General features: G+C 41.9%; 1 protein-coding gene across 15 annotated transcripts in view; it reads left to right on the top strand.

Moving 5' to 3' along the window:
• TLE1 (TLE family member 1, transcriptional corepressor) overlaps positions 1–17,157 on the top strand; it is a 107,711-nt gene that overhangs the window by 47,518 nt on the left and 43,036 nt on the right. For 8 of the 15 annotated variants that reach the window (XM_045373066.3, XM_005582000.5, XM_005581999.5 and 5 more), the window contains 2 exons: positions 8,045–8,249; positions 8,982–8,998. The exons of 4 other annotated variants lie outside the window; for them this stretch is intronic. In XM_045373066.3, coding sequence (XP_045229001.1) covers positions 8,045–8,249; positions 8,982–8,998 — 222 coding nt within the window. The remainder of the gene's footprint in view (positions 1–8,044; positions 8,250–8,981; positions 8,999–17,157) is intronic. 3 more of the 15 variants (XM_045373068.3, XM_045373063.3, XM_045373062.3) reach the window with 1 other exon arrangement.

The raw sequence follows: 17,157 nt of genomic DNA, 5'->3' as shown, positions 1-17,157 counted from the left end.
CTTCTGTTACCTGCCATCTCAATGGGTTTGAGGTGATATTTCTTTCTTTTTTTTTTTTTTTTTTTGGAGATGAAGCTTTGCTCTTGTTGCCCAGGCTGGAGTGCAATGGCGTGATCTCTGCTCACTGCAACCTCCGCCTCCCAGGTTCAAGCGATTCTCCTGCCTCAGCCTCCTGAGTAGCTGGGATTGCAGGCATGTGCCACCACGCCCAGCTAATTTTGTATTTTTCACAGACACTGGGTTTCTCCATGTTAGTTGGGCTGGTCTGGAACTCCCCACCTTAGGTGATCTGCCCACCTCGGCCTCCCAAAGTGCTGGGTTTACAGGCGTGAGCCACTACGCCCAGCCTGAGGTGATATTTCATTGTGGCTCTGATTTGCATTTCCTTCATGATTAATTATGTTGAGCATTTTTTCGTTTATCTGTTGGCCATTTGTATGTCTTCTTTGAAAAATGTCTGTTTAGGAGGTCCTTTGCCCATTTTTAAATTAGGATACTTATTTTTTTATTTTCGTACTATTGAGTTTTTTGGATGTTAACCTCTTATTTGAGGGATGGTTTGCAAATATTTTCTCCCATTCCTTAGGTTGCCCATGCATCCTTTTCTGTGTGCTCCTGCATTGAGATGGGGCCTTTAATGGATTGTTACTTTAGTTTTTATTATTGTCTTCGAGTGGCTGGAGAATTCTTGGCCCTGTAAGCAGTTTCTCCCAGTTTATCACCCTTGCCCCTCTTTACGTGAGAGGCCATTCACATAATGGGAGGTATTGCGATAACTCCTGCAGTAGTGTCCTTGATGTTTTCTGCTGCCAGACGGCTCTTGCCCACTTGTTTATGTAGCATACCAGTTTTCTTCTTCTTTCTTTCTTTATTTTTGCTGTCTCCCAAGATAGGATTTGAGTGTTTTAAAGAACAGGAAAATAGCAGAAATCAAGGAAGAGTGATTTGGAGAGAACTGTCAACAAACACTCCTTTTCACGTTTTTTTCCCCTTTAAAAAAAGTGTTTAAATACCGAGTGCTATAAATGCCACTTACTGTCACTCTTAGCATCAGAGGTGCCATTTAGGGGCATGGTTTTAGTTTAGGTTGGGTTAAGTCTGTGATGTTTATGACACAGTTTTTCTTGGGGTTATAAGCAGGTGAAGTTTCAGAAATTAAAGTTGATTCCATGGTTGGTGGTAAGGAGCTTAGGATCCGGTGAGGAGAAGGTGGGCATTGGCCTGTGTTTTCATACTGGGTGTCCTTCCCAGTTGTTAGAGGCTACAACAACATGGTGATAAGCCATGTGCTGTGACTGTGTGTAGAAACTATACCATTACAATAATACTCTGAATGTAAACAGCAAAGTCAGTTTCATTATAGTAATATAATTGACCCAAGCTGCACTAAGTAAAATGTGAATTAAAATTCTCAATGCGTGGCTGTTGTTTGACATGGATGAGATGGCTTTATTCCTTGTGGGTTTTCAGTATCATTAACTCAGGGTTTGGCATTTGTTTTATTTGTCTCACTCTCAGCCTATTCAAATGATTTTAGTTAGAGCAAGTGCATTGATCTCTTTATCCCCAAATCTGAACATTTGTCATTCCCTTTAGGGCCGCAGATCACCAGTATGTAAAATTTCCCAGTGTAGTCCTTTCTCAAATTGCTTTGTAAAATACAAGGACTTTTTTTTTTTTTTTTTTTTTTGAGACGGAGTCTTGCTCTGTCACCCAGGCTGGAGTGCAGTGGCGCAATCTCGGCTCACTGCAAGCTCCGCCTCCTAGGTTTATGCCATTCTCCTGCCTCAGCCTCCCGAGTAGCTGGGACTACAGGCGCCCACCACCTCGCCTGGCTAGTTTTTTGTATTTTTAGTAGAGACGGGGTTTCACCATGTTAGCCAGGATGGTCTCGATCTCCTGACCTCGTGATCCGCCCGCCTCAGCCTTCCAAAGTGCTGGGATTACAGGCTTGAGCCACCGCGCCCGGCCTTTTTTTTTTTTTGTCTTTAATTTTTGAAATCGTTAGTGGAATCAGCTTAAGAAAGCAGATGTTCATTTTTTTGTGTTATGACAGGGTACTCAGATGGCGATGAAGGGACAGTGAATGTGATTGAATGTTGAATAGTATTTTTATTTTTTAAACAAGAATTTGGCAAGTCACTTAGCATACAAGAACATGAATTCTCATTAATGGCACAGAATCTCCGCTTAGGTCTAAATTCAAGTTAGTGAACCTTAGCACTGTTGACATTTTGGGCAGGATAATTCTCTGTGGTGGGGGCTGTCCTGTGCATTGTAGGACGTTCACAGCATCCTTGGTCTTCACCCACTAGATGCACCAGTAGCATCCTTTTCCCTTCCCCGCAGTGACCTCCACACACGGCCACCTGTCCCTGAAGCAGGGAGGGGAGGGGTGTCAAAATTGGTTCTGCTTGAGAACCAGTGGTCTAGAATCATAGCCTGAAAAACCAGCTATATTGCTAGAAACTGTCATTGATTATCAAAAATGCTTTTTCTCGGCTGGGCTTGGTTGTTCATGCCTGTAATCCCAGCACTTTGGGAGGCCGAGGTGGGTGGATCACTCGAAGCCAGGAGTTCGAGACCAGCCTGGCCAACATGGCAAAACCCCATCTCTACTAAAAATACAAAAATTAGCTGGGTTTGGTGGTGCTTACCTGTAATCCCAGCTACTGCGGAGGCTGAGGCACAAGAATAGCTTGAACCCAGGAGGCGGAGGTTGCAATGAGCCAAGATTACACCACTATACTCCAGCCTGGGCGACAGAGTGAGACTGTCTCAAAAAAAAAAACAAAAAACAAAACAAAACCTTTTTCTAATCACTTTACAAACTTTTGCATGTGTGTTCTACGTTGTATAAATCTACAAGCATTTTGACTTTTAAACAAATTTCCTAATTACTATAAACTAATGCTTAGAAGAATAAATTTCCTCATCCTTCCTGTCTTGTTGAAAAAAACATCTTGCAGTTTTCCAAATGATAGGGGCAGGTTTTGGTTAGAGAGGACAGATGCAGGCCAGCTATGGTAGCTTACGCTTGTAATCCAGCACTTTGGAAGGCCAAGGCAGGAGGATTGCTTGAAGCCAGGAGTTCTAGACCAGCCTGGGCAACATGGTGAGACCCCATCTCTATAAAAAAATTAGCCAAGCTGTGGCCAGGGCACAGTGGCCCACACCTGTAATCCCAGCACTTTGGGAGGCTGAGGAGGGAGGATTGCTTGAAAACAGGAGTTCCAGACCAGCCTGGGCAACATGGTGAGACCCCATCTCTATAAAAAAATTAGCCAAGTGTAGTGGTGCACACTTGTAGTCCCAGCTAAGTATGTACTTAGGAAGCTGAGGTGGGAGGATTGCTTGAGCCCAGGCATTTGAGCTGCAGTGAGCCATAATTGTGCTGCTGCACTCCAGCCTGAGTGACAGAGTGAGACTTTGCCTAAAAAAACATGCATGTATCGGCTGGGTGTGGTGGCGCACGCTTGTAATCTCAGCACTTTAGGGGGCCGAAGTGGGCAGATCACTTGAGGTCAGGAGTTCCAGATCAGCCTGGCCAATGTGGTGAAACCTCATCTCTACTAAAAATACAAAAATTAGCTGGGCGTGGTGGTGCGTACCTGGAATCCCAGGTACTTGTGTGGCTGAGGCAGGAGAATTGCTTGAGCCCAGAAGGAGGAGATTGTAGGGAGCTGAGATTTCGCCACTGTACTCCAGCCTGGGCGACAGTGAAGACTCTGTCCAAAAAAAAAAAAAAAAAAAAGTGTGCATAAATTCTCCTGATTGGCAGAGCTATTGGGTTTTGGCTGTACAGTAATATCAGTATCACTTTTTCCTAAAATATGTTCAAGTAGCATCCATGCTTTTTCCTTTTGTTGAAGGCGGTAAGTACCACTGTCTCAGGTAAGCCTTGTTGAGAGCAAATGGGCGTCCAAAGACAGATGGGACCGAGGAGCGCTGTCCTTTTGGAGATAGCTGCCTTACTCTTGTAGATTTGGCCCCTCTACTCATTTAAATAAATATTTTATCTTAGAAATGATACTTTGCATTTATAATGTTAAGAATCTACTTCTGAGAAAAGCCAGAGCCACCACTGTTAGGCTTGATTGTTCTTGACATACTTCTTTGGAAGAGAGCTGGGGGCAAGGGATAGCATCCTTTTGAAAATATATGACAGGTATTGAGAAGAGGGGACAGGAGATGGTACTCATGCAGTCTAAGCATAAACTCCCCCCGTCACTGCCATTAGGCCTGTTGGTGAGGGTGGATTTGTCTCTGGGTACGTAGTATGGCACGTTCTCAAGAGCATCTGGTAATTGAGCAGCGGGGGAAATGCGAAGTCTTCAGTAGAGAACGACTTTGCCCCCTTTCTTATTCTTGAGAACATGACTGAGCTGCTGGGGTTACACGAGAAATGTTGTCCTAGGAAACAAAAGGGTTGTAGCCCTCATTCTGGCTCTGAGCCCCGTAGCAAGCCTGTTGGCTTTGAGCCAGTTATCATCTGTGAAATGGGAACCATGATACCTACCCTCACTGCCTCAGATGCGTTCTAAGCTTGTGCCAGACGATGGACACTTAAATATTATCTAGGAGCACTGCCCTGCAGAAACAAGAAGTTGAATATGAAGTGGAATGTCCACATTTCCTAGAATCACGACATCTTCAGCAGTTGTGATCCATTTGATTGTTACTTAGTACTCCTTTCAATTTGATAGGATTTTGCTTAAAAAAAAAAAAAAAAAAAAAAGCAGCTTTCATTGTAGCCAAGCAATGGATAGAAGAACCCAGTTACCTCTAATAATAGACAGTGAGCTGTTCGTTCAGGGGACCTAGAAGGTCAGATTAGGGTAGAGGTGGAAGTTACCCATGGCCAGTTAGGCTGTTGAATGTTGCTGTTGCTATATATTAGTCAAACTGTTGGGTTTAACCACAAAGGTTTACTTCACAGCTGTGGCAAAGCCCCATTATGTAAGCCAACACCTCTTCACAGTAAGATATCAGAATCTGCTCCCAGTTCATCTTTTTTTTTTTTGGAGAATGAGTCTCACTCTTGTCACCCAGGCTAGAGTGCAGTGGCATGATCTCAGCTCACTACAGCCTCCGCCTTCCAGGTTCAAGTGATTCTCCCACCTCAGCCTTTCGGGTAGCTGGGATTATAGGCATGCACCACCACGCCCAGCTAATTTGTATATTTTTAGTAGAGACAGGGTTTCACCATGTTGGTCAGGCTGGTCTCAAAACTCCTGACCTCAAGTGATCCACCTGTCTCAGCTTCCTAAAGCGCTGGGATTACAGGCATGATCCACCTTCCCCAGTTCATCTTTCTGAAAGCTAGCTTGGATTTTGGGAGGGGAAATCTTTTTTTTTTTTTTTTTTTTTTTTTTTTGGGATGGAGTCTCATTCTGTCATCCAGGCTGGAGTGCAGTGGTGTGATCTCAGCTGACTGCAACCTCTGCCACTTGGGTTCAAGCGATTCTCCTGCCTCAGCCTCCCTAGTAGCTGGAATTACAGGCATCCGCCACCACGCCTGGCTAATTTTTGTGTTTTTAGTAAAGACAGGGTTTCAGCATCTTGGCCAGGCTGGTCTTGAGCTCCTGACCTTGTGATCCACCCGCCTTGGGCTCCCAAAGTATTGAGATTACAGGGGTGAGCCACTGTGCCTAGCCGGAAATCTTTACTTTCTTAGTATCTAAATATTACCGGCGTATGTTTGGTCTGACGTAAGAATCCCAGCTCTGAAGTCATCTTCTGGTGACTGCATTCTAGATTTTTAGGGGAGTAGGGGGAGCAGGGAGAAGGGTGAGAGGGTGGCGTCCTCCACCCTGTGGTTAGATTCCTTCCCCTCAGCTTAGTCTCTCTCATCTTCTTTTAATTAGTGCCGTGCTTAATTACCCGCTGCACTTGCTTGTGTATGCATCATTGCATTTCTCCCCCAGAAGCCGGACATAGCTCTTACTCTCCAAGTAATGATAGTAATTGCTGGTAGGGCAGACCTGTTCCTCATCCTTCTCCAAGCACATTTCTTATGGCAGGTGTCTAGTTCCTAATTAAGTGCTAATGAGCATGCCTGGTGGACTGTGATGCCACTGCAAGCTTCTTCAGTTTTATGTCTCACTATTGCCAAGCTCTTAAAAGGTGACAGAGCAAGAATTAGTGTCTTTGGAATGACAGGAAGGTGATTTTATGCATAAAGAAATTGTTATTATGATCTCAAATGGTGAATGAGTAGTTTATACTTTCCAAGAATGCTATGAATGCTGCCTGTTCTGACCTCACCCCCTTTCCCATTTTGCTTCTAATTAGAACTGTGCTCTCTTTGAACAGAATGAAAGTTTATAAAGATGGTTGGCTGGCTCTTAGATGTTTTTATTTATTTATTTTAAAATAGAGATGGAATCTCCCCATGTCACCCAGTCCAGTCTCAAACTCTTGGGCTACAGTAATCTTCCTGCCTTGGCCTCCAAAGTGTTGGGATTATAGGAATATAGTGAGCCACCGTGCCTGACCCTAAACATTTTTAGAAAGATTGGAGTGCTGGAAAATTCATTGTAAAATTTCCACAGACACTGATTTCTGGCTTTACGATGGTGTTTTCTCTAACTTTTGAGGTTGGGAAGTGTGTTTGGGATTCCGTTAAAAGTCAGTGGGCTGGGTAGAAATGACTGAAGATCTGGCATGAAGATTTAATATATTCAGTGCACGCAAGGGGATAATAAATAAAATGAGTAATTGAGTCCCAGGGAAGTGAGCACAAATCAGAATCTGGAGAATTTTCTAACATTACACCTTAGAAATTGAGCCTTAATCGTTTTTACTGCCTCATCAAAAATAAGTTTTATGTTGGACAGCTGAAATGTGGTCAGATTCATGGTGCAGGGGCCATTTCTTGGATACTTTTTCATTTCATACAATGTGCTTTTAAATATAATGTGTAAGAGCAATGCTACTGTGTAATGAGAACTGACTTAGAACTTCTGGAATGGGTTAAACAATGGGGGCAAAGTGCAATCATGGAAAAGGCATTTGGGAACAGGGGCTTGGCTCACTGGCTGGAGTCCCACACATAAGTGCTTTCCTCATCCATGGTCCTACCCATTCTAGGTCTGAGTATTTTCATGAGTCAAGTACAAAGAGTGGGTTTGAGGCGTGGAGCTTGGTAGGAAGGAAAGCATATACAAAGTTTCGTCTCTAATGTTTCTTCCAGTGGCCACAAGCCTGGCTCCCTGAGATTTCTCCTGTCTGTGGCCTTATGGTAAACAGCAGCTGTAAGAGTTGCTTCTCTACTGACTGCAGTCCCCTCCCACCTAGGGAGAGAGTTTCAGCAATTTACTGAATGCCTTTGAGACTTTGTTCCTTCTGGGAAATGGGAATTGCAATACTTCCTCACAGGACTGAGAGGGCTTGATGGAATAAGGGGGCACAAGTGCCTGGGTGGTGCATGAGACACCCATCTTTCCAAATTCTGTTCGTTAGTGATAGTGTTTTGGTTTGTCTCATCATACTACTGTGGTAAGTCAATGCAAGGACGTAGGGTGGAATGGAGTTACCTGGTGACAGGTTGAGAGTATGGCTACTATATTGTAGGATGCATCCCCACCCCCATCTTAAACTCTCCAAAAACAGCATGAGTCTGAAAATCTGTGGCATCTTAGATTCAGTGACGTGCTGGATCTCCTCCCTGGAGGCGCATAGAGACAAAAAACTAGCTCCTGTTTACTTACTGATGTAGCCAGCCTTGCTGAATAATAAACAGCTCCTGTCTTGGGGTGAGTGATACCAGAAAGTGACAGTGTAGTTGTAAGGATTATATTTTGGGAAGGTGGGAGAGGTCATTGAGCAGGTGAAAGCTTTTGATGAACTGAAAGCACTAATCGCATTTTTTCCCCTTTCCTCCCTCTCTTTCTTGGCTCCCTTTGTGTGTTTGTTGAACCTCCTGTTCTGTTTCCTCCTTCCCCTCCTGTCATGTCTGTTTTTCCCTGGATGCCGCCTCCATCGCCATCACTGTCACCACTACCTCCTCCTCCTCCTTTTTCTCTCTCACCACCACCAACAGCAGCAGCAGTTGCAAGCTCAGCATCTTTCTCATGGCCACGGACCCCCAGTTCCCCTTACGCCTCACCCTTCGGGACTTCAGCCTCCTGGAATCCCGCCCCTCGGGGGCAGTGCCGGCCTTCTTGCGCTGTCTAGTGCTCTGAGTGGGCAGTCTCACTTGGCAATAAAAGATGACAAGAAGCACCACGATGCAGAGCACCACAGAGGTGAGAGGCCGGGCAAGCCAGATTAGGACTTTGTCCTCATACTCTTACAGTGCTGCAAAGTTGTGTGCATCGCTAAAGAGAGCCCCAACCTATACAGAGAGCAAACAATGAGATAAGAGGAACTGTCGCAAAGCTTTCCACTGAAACACAGGTCACCCTGGAAGTTTGCAGGGTTTGCTGTGGGCATCTGTAGATGTCTCGATCTCGTTAGATTGCAGGCATCTTGACATCTTGGCAACTGCCTAGTTAATGCCAGTGGCCTGTACCATATTATGGAAAACTGTTAACTGCTTAATTGGGTAATTTTCAAAGAAAGTAATGTTGTTAAATGGGGCGAAATAAGAAGTTAAATTTGAAAGTGAATGTGTTCAAATGAAAGGTTTGATAATTGCATCTGTTACTACTTAGTTTCATAGGCTTTAATTCTAGTATGCATTAAATATTGGGCAAAATTGCACTTGACTAATTTTTTGAAGAAAAGTAATTTATTCTGTCAAGAAATAAAAAAATAGGCTTTGTGTATGGTTAAACTGTAAATCTTATGTTTACAAAATACTGTAATTTTCAGGAAATCACTGTATTAGGAATGTGCAATGACTTATATAAATAAAAGCCATTTTTAAAACTGTTTGGGGCTTGTGTTCTAATTATTCCCCCCTTTTTTTTATTTCTGTTCTTGCCTCTGTGTCTGAACGGGCATGTCTGTGCGTTTCTTGGTAACCTCGGGAGCAGACAGAGAGCCGGGCACAGTAAGTACTCAAACGCCTGCTGCACACACACACATATGCACATACTGTCCCCTTCTGACAACACTTCTCTACACGGGCACAGACAGACACGCACACTCTCCCTGTCTCAGTGACCTGGCTTTTTTCTTCTACTTTTTCTTCCTTTAAAATTTCTTTTTCTTACATGACTGTTTGCTCTGCTCTTGTCTTTTTATAAACCTTGCATCAGACGAGAGGGGCATAATTTGGAGGCAACATTGTTTGCTGTGATTACTTACTTGGAAATATACTTTGATCTATGTATGCCTCCGCCTCACTGTAAAAGTGTTAATGGTTGCATTCTAAGTCTGGGGTTGGCTGTAGTTTAAAAGAATATTCATTTTTATATCTTAAATCAGTTTTAGAGGCAAGAGATCACAATCCCTTTGTGAAGTTGGTTAGTAATATACTATTTCTACCTAAACCAGTCATTATCCTCTGCGAATGCATTTTAGTTGCTAGGTTTCCATATCTTGTTTTCTTTGCATAATTGCCCTTGGAATGTGAACTTGATCTTACATCTATTTTAGACATAAGAACTGAGCGTACCAGTAAGCTCTTAAAAAGAAGGAAATTCAGCGGACAGGGCTGTGTGCATAGAGAGTTTGTGTTTTCACCAGTCTAAGTCACACTCATTTTTCATGCGCATGTGTGATCCGTACATGCATCTGCCAGTTAGCTCTGGGGAGACCCGTACTTAAAGTGCGCCTCAAATGTTGTGTAGCAAATAGAGAGAATTCGGCCCCTTTTCAGCTGGGATATCCTGCAGGTTTTGCCTCCTTTCCTTCTTTGTGAACACAGCAGTATTTTGACTGTGTTTAATATGGTAAAAAAAAAAAAAAAAAAAAAAAAAATGGGATACTGAACATTTAAATAATTCTGATAACTTTTTTGGTCTAAGTTTTGGGGGAAGGATAAAAGTTCAGGGTTTTTTTTTTTCTTTTCTTTTTTTAAACCCTGTTCTGTGTAGAATAGTAGCTACTTTAAAAATTGTCTTTGAGACAGATCTTGGTATATTTCATGTATCTGGATGTGTTTGGAGGAGTGGGGAATGGTTGAAGGAAAGGGTAGCTAGTTTTAAAGTTCTTGTCCTACAAGTTTCTCCGGAAAATGTTGGGAGGGGATGGGGGGACAAAAAGTTATAGGTAGGAAATAAAATATTCTACACACAAAGTACAGATAAGTAAACTGGCTCTGGTTTATGGAGGAAGCCTTATTGTTTTGCCATTCCAGGGTTCCTAAGATAGCCTTTTTTTTTTTTTTGAGATGGAATATCGCTCTGTCACCCAGGCTGGAGTGCAGTAGCACTATCTCAGCTCACTGCAACCTCCGCCTCCTGGGTTCAAGCGATTTTTCCGCCTCAGCTGGGATTACAGGCATGTGCCACCACACCCAGCTAATTTTGTCTTTTTAGTAGAGACGGAGTTTCCCCATGTTGGTAAGGCTGATCTGGAACTCCCGACCTCAGGTGATCCGCCCGCCTCAGCCTCCCAAAGTGCTGGGATTGCAGGCTTGAATCACCATGCCCAGCGAGATAGTCATCTTTTATGTCTGTTCAGTAGAGTATCAGATTTAAAAACCTAACCCTGGATGAAATCACAGAAGAAATTTGCGGAGAGCCCATGCCCTTTAGGCTGTTATATGTTTTAAATCTAGTGAACTTATTCTGGCTTTGGGACTTCAGTTTAACATGTTTTCCTCGGTCCTCCTGTTTCACCTTAAATGGCTGTGTTCATTGAGTGCATACCATATACGTAAGGCACTATGGGACACGTATCTGTAATTCGGGGTATGTAGGCACGCAGCAAAGCCCTTGCCCAGAGAACTGAGGAGGAGGGAGTGACACAGTTACCAAAAGACGCAAGACTGGAGAAAGGTTCAGCAAAAGTTCTGTAACTCACTGGTATCGGAATTGTGGAAGTGATGCCACGTGGTATGTGCCTCTCTGAAATGCCAGGGCTGTGAATAGGCAGAGGTTTGTATGCTTAAGCTAGTAGAGATGTATGTTATACCTCTGTGTCTTTCTGAATTTCCGAATGTGTCTGATAACCTCTTGTTGGTATTTTTGACTGAAAAAATATATGCGAGTGCTTAATTCATGGGTTCATTGGAGTGGCTGGAGGGAGGGTTTTTGGTTGTCCCCTTCAAGAAGTATGAAGCAGTTCTTGAGTTTCAGGCAATTGTGGGTTATTTTTAAGTCTGTAAGTTAGGGTTAGCAGTCAACCAACTTTCTAGTTCAAGTGTGGATTTACGTGTTTTGGGCATGTGTCCTTTTTTATATCAAATTTTTGACAAGTTCTAATCATTTCAATGAATATTTTCAGAACAAGTATATATGCTGTGTTTCCTGCCTAATGACTACAGAAAACTGTTGGGCAATGATGATTAAAATGGGAAAACTACACTAATTGTAACCTCAACATTTAATTCAGTCCATAGAGAGGCATTAAATTGTTCACTGTCCACATAAGTGGGATTTTGCTACAGTTATGTAAAATTAAATAGCTCTTCAAACTTTGTATAAAAATGAGTATGAAAAGCAGTGGATAATGAGATGATGCATACTATTAGTGCCTAAAATGTTATAGTACTTATCTATTTAATAAAGTGGTTTGAATCAGAAAGTCTAATTTTACTTGGCAGATCAAGTCAGCCAATTGCCGTTTGCTGCTGTTTTTTAATCCAGTGAAAGGTTAAGGGCAGTTGCTACAGGCCAGTGATTTTCAAAGCCTTATGGCCTCATGATCTTGATACCCTTGAAATAAAATTATTGAGGACCCTGAATAACTTTTTATCTGGGTTATATTTTGATATTTACTGGGTTAATATTTTGATTTTCAATATTTACTGGGTAAGAAATAATAAAAAAAATTAAATCACCTAAACAGATGAAGAGCTACTTAATTTAAATTGTATTAATACAAATAACATTATTAGTGAAAAATAACTTTTCCGAAACAAAAAAAAAATTATAGTGGGAAGAGTGGCATTGTTAGGTATGTCTACAACTGTCTTGAATGTCCTGTTATTTATTTAGTTTTAAAGAGGACAGCTGGATTCTTCTGCATTTGCTCTTTTGTGGTATTTAGTTGAAGTTTAGGAAGAAAATCTGCCCTCATAGATTTTCGAGGGTCTCTGGGACCCTTAAGGGATCCTTGGACCAAAGTCTAAGAACCTTGGCCATAAGTAAGACTAACTCCTTACTGTTGGTTTTTTTTTTTTCTTCTTGTTTATTCTTTCTATATTGAACATATTATTTATACCAAGTGCAGAAATCAGAGACTGACGGGATCCACAGGGAATGTGGGTGTGTATGAATTTTTATCTGTGAGCCTAAAACTGGTTGGTAGGTAGTTTATTTTTAGTGGCAGAAATTAATTTGCTAGTTAAAGATTTTATGGTGGGAAAACAAATGAGCCTTAAATAAGCAATCTGTTTTAATGTGAAGCCTAGAAAACAGAAGTGCAATCAGTGCACTGCATAACAACACTTGCGTCAACAGTGGATTGCATATATGATGGTGGTCCCGTAAGAGCATAACACCGTACCTTTTCAATGTTTAGGTGTGTTTAGATACACAAATACTTACATTGTGTTGTAGCTGCCTGTAATATTCAGGACAGTAACATGTACAGGTTTGTAGTCTAGGAGCAGTAGCTTAGGTGTGTAGTAGGCTGTACCACCCAGGTTTGTGTAAGCACACTATTTGATATTTGCACAATGATGAAATTGCCTGACATCCCTTTCTCACAAAGTATCCCTGTTGTTCAGTGACACATGGCTGTTCTAAGAGTGAAAGTTTTTATGGAAACTACCTTAAAGTTTCTTACTTCTGAAAGGGATGAATGATAAAGCTAGCAACTTTATAGAGTTTTTGCGTTGGTTTAAAGGTTTTTTTTGGCTGTTTTAAAATTTTGATATCTGTTTTTTCTTACATAAGTGCAGTTCTTGAGCAGAGAAATATGAAATGACCTAAAAAAGGCCATTGTTTCTTAGTAGCATTCAATAGTAATAAAAACATAACTTTAGATATTTTAATTAATTTAAAGATAAATTACATTAAATTTTGGCTGAAGGGAATGCTATTTTTATCTGCTTGAAAGAGAGAATTGACAACAAGTTGTATGGTTTAAAAAAATGTATAATAGGTCATGCTTTTAAATACTTTGAGTCATTTAACAAATATTTGTTGAGCCCTGACTATGTGGCCAAGTACTGTTTGAGGTACTGCGTATACTTGCTCTCATTTTGCAGCGATCCCTTTTATGTCACAGTTAAACATTTGTTGAATGTAAGGCACTGAAATACTTAGCCAGTGTGATCACTGTTTGGAAAAGGGAGGAGACTCTGGGGGAGACTCCAGAGCAGACAGTTTGTAGACCTACGCAGTGGCGTTCATGGATGGACTGTATAAGTATGTGCAGATTGTGGTGGGTCTGTGTTCATTTGCAGAATTCTGGGGAGAGATTATAACTCGTCAAATTCTCAAAAAGGGGTTCCTGACTCAGAACAGTCTAAGCACCACTCATCTGTCTTTCAGGTCATATGGCACAGCAGCATAAAAAAACCTCCTTTATCAAGGAGGCTGGATGCATCCAGTCACATAGTTACTTAGTTAACAGAGATTGAGAGTTAGTAATCTGAAGGACCATGTTGTCACTCTGTAATTGACTTCTAAAATCACCAGGAGTTTGTATTTAGAGCTTACCTAGAGATAATTACGACAAACATCACCTTGTTTTACATAAGGTGGTTTCTTTCTTTTCTTTCTTGTTACTCTTCTCTAGCTGTTCTTGACTAGTTAATTGTCAGAGGCAGGACCAAATCCTAGTTAGGACCACCCATACGTCACTTTTTCTCAAAATGACAACATTATGGAAGGCAAGGAGGAGTTAAGATGTGGGACTTTGGAAAAGAATACTGTTGGTCTTTTTCTGGGGAAAAAAAATCACCTTCACTCCCAGAGGCCCATGGGAACCGTGGTGGCACCAGGTGGTAGAATGAACGTGAGTTTTGTACAAAGGCAGACCTGAGTGGAATTCTGGCTACACAGGCAAGGCTTTTTCGTTCTTTTGTGCCTTCCTAGTCCCATCTATAAGAGGTGATCGTAGTGGTTGCCTCATAGGGAGGGGGTTAGGAGGCCTCAGGTGGGAGGATAGCAGACAGCATGGAAGGTGCTTAGGGAATGCCCTCCTCCCACTGCCGTTGGCAGAGTAGCAAGACAACAGTAAATGCATCATTCATGACTTTCAATGCAGTTACTTCTGGGTTTCTCTCCTATTTATTTTTTTAATTAAAACAATTTTTCTTTTAATTTTTGTACACTCAGAGTCTCAGTATGTTGCCTAGGCTGGTCTCAAACTCTTGGCTTCAAGTAATCCTCCCACCTTGGCCTCCCGAAGTGCTGAGATGACAGGCGTGAGCCTCTGCACCCAGCCTTGGTTTTCTCTCCCTTTTTAAAGTACATATTACACAGGCAGTTATGGAAATAAGGATCCGCGTGCCAATGTGGCAGTTACTGTTGGTTCTCAGCACGTCAGCACCATGAAACTGATCTCAGCTGCTTATTAACTTGATCAGTTTCCTGATAATCAAATTTCTCAAAAGTAGACACAGCCTTGGAGGTGCTGTTTTTGCCTAAATACTTATGAATTCATCTTGACCTGACATTTTAAGAGATTGCCTGGAAATAAAGGCTAAAACTGAGATGAGTCACGTAAAATTTCAATTTTTGGGCACAATGGAAAACGCTTAAGTTTTCTTAAGCAGTCTCCTGGGCAGGTTTCCCTTCTGGCCAAGTTTAAAACTCTGCTTAAAAAAGATAGATCCTCTCTGAGAATGTTGGCAACACTGCTGTGAGTAGGGTGAACCCTTGAAAGCCCTGGTGGTTTCTAGATTGTCAGGAGCCTGTACCAGGTAGAGGCGTCTGTTGACTGGATGCAATAAGTCAGGTAGATATCGGGGCGTTGGTGGACTGGATTAATGTTCAGGTTTTATCTCACTGTGATTACAGTGAAAATAGAGCATCTTTAAAAAAAAAAAAAAAAAAACAAAAAGCGAGAGAACAATTTTTGCCTCCAAAACCTCTTTTTTGAGTTTGTGCTCTGTAATTAGAAAACCTGCGATTGTTTTTGTCCCTATAATCATTTTTATCATTTCCTCACTGGAACATAGGTGGACAACAAATTCTGTGTCCTTATCTTTGAGATAAGGAGGTATAAATGTAAGTGCTGTCAGATACAAGATGACTTAGTCAAGTCCTGACCTAATGGCTTTGTAGTTTCAGGGCCATTTCTTGCATTAGCAATTATCTCAACAGGGGCTAGAGAGCAAAGAGGCACAGAAACAGGTAAGCAGCTCTTAGAAACCATGCTTTCAAAAATGCTTTGACATAGAGGTTTTGGTTTTGCTGTGATTAGGTCCTGAGATGGGGAATGGCAGTGTCATGAGGTTATTTAAAAATTAATTTTAAATAATTGTATTTATTGTCTGCTACAGAGTTTGTTTGTTTTGCTTTGCCTGGAGGAGGGTAGAAGGGCCAGCTACAAATGAGAGGGTGGTGACGAAGGCATCGTGGTTTTAGCACCCTGTCCATCCTCAACATTAACTGGCCCTGTATGTCACCTGCATGGCTACCTTTCTGTGAGTCCTCCTGACTTGATGAGTTGCAAAATCAAGGTGCAGGAATGCACTTGTTCTTCCCCATAGTTTGCATTTAAACTGTGTGAAACATCAATGTGTGCCCTTCAGACGGGCTGCACAGGCAGGGTTGTGAGATGTGATGTGATTGCCAGTGGACAGATTTTCAACTTTGTCATGTTGTTAACAAGTGGGGATCTCATTAGTTTTATGGGTTAAAAATGCAGTAGTTGAAGTTTTGGGCAGAGTACGTGAATGACCAATTGGACCGTAGCAAAAAGTACGGCGCAGGGTGATGGCTTAATTGATACCAGGTGTAGATGGAGAAGGCACACAGATGTGATGGGGTGCGTCGTTACCTAATTGTTTTAATGTTCACCGAGAAGTTAATTGTCAGTGTGGAGTGTGCTAGTAAATTAGGTTCCTACTGCCTTAGTGTAACTGAGGATAAATGAGGTGTCACGAGTTTCCAATCTGTACCTCTGACACAAACACTTTTCCTGCGGGGAGGAGAAAGTTCCCAAGGGGAATCAGCATGGCAGCTAAAGAAATCCATTTGAATAATGTGCTTTATTTTTGCATTAGGGAAACCTGTCTTGCTTTTGCTGTGTGCATGAATGGGTTTTCCTTTCAGTTTTGCTGCTGGTGGTTTCAGGGTTTGAACTTGTTGGCAGAGAAGTTGCTTGGAGGTCTTAGGATGCATGAAGGCCTCTGTAACTAGTGTTTGGTAGCATTGACAGGGCAGCGTTTTATTAAAGTTGCTTCCCCCCCCCCCCATAGTTTCTGGGGTTACTTTTCAGAACATGTTAGTAGATGTGAACAACCGTTAGTGTTAAATTGCTGAAGAAAAGTCAGATTATTGGAACAAGACTATAAAGACTGGTTTTTATCCTTTTTGAAGTGGCTGGGTCTTTGCTACCTTTGTCTTGAATGGGTGTTTGGAGCATGAAATAGACACATCACTTGTGCTGAATGGTCAGGATAAAGGAATACAGAGTTCCAGTCTTAACATGTTCTTTTGACGCCACTGGGTGCTCTCTGAGGTTCAGTCAACCCATCTGCTTACATTGTAAGTTCTTATATGAAGGTATGGTTTCATAATTGTGTTGGAATGTTTATTTTTGCTTTATTTTAAGAGCATATGTTGGCCTCTTGCATCCAGGAAATTCGAACACTTTGCCAATTATCTAGTTACCCTGAGGCCATGGAGCTACCGCAGGGAAAGATCCTGGTGTGTGTTTAATAAAACATGGTTCCCACAGTTAGGAAATTGTGCTCAGAATTTGTCTCAGAATGCACACAAGCTGTAATATCGGAAGATCTGCCATTCCTCATTTCTTCTGACCAGCTCTTTTGCTGTCATAGCCGTTCTATTCTGTCATCCTATTAGTGCAAGTTAGATGTAACCCTTAGGAAGCATATATTAATAAGTAGTAATTTGCTTGTTGCCAGTGAAGATGCCCTCTGAGATTTGGCATTCTCACAGAATTCCAGATTTTCGT

The sequence above is a fragment of the Macaca fascicularis genome, chromosome 15, assembly GCF_037993035.2.
Source record: "Macaca fascicularis isolate 582-1 chromosome 15, T2T-MFA8v1.1".
NCBI lineage: Eukaryota > Metazoa > Chordata > Mammalia > Primates > Cercopithecidae > Macaca > Macaca fascicularis.
The sequence above is the reverse complement of the archived record's forward strand: the minus strand, read 5'-3'. Positions and strand labels throughout refer to the sequence as shown.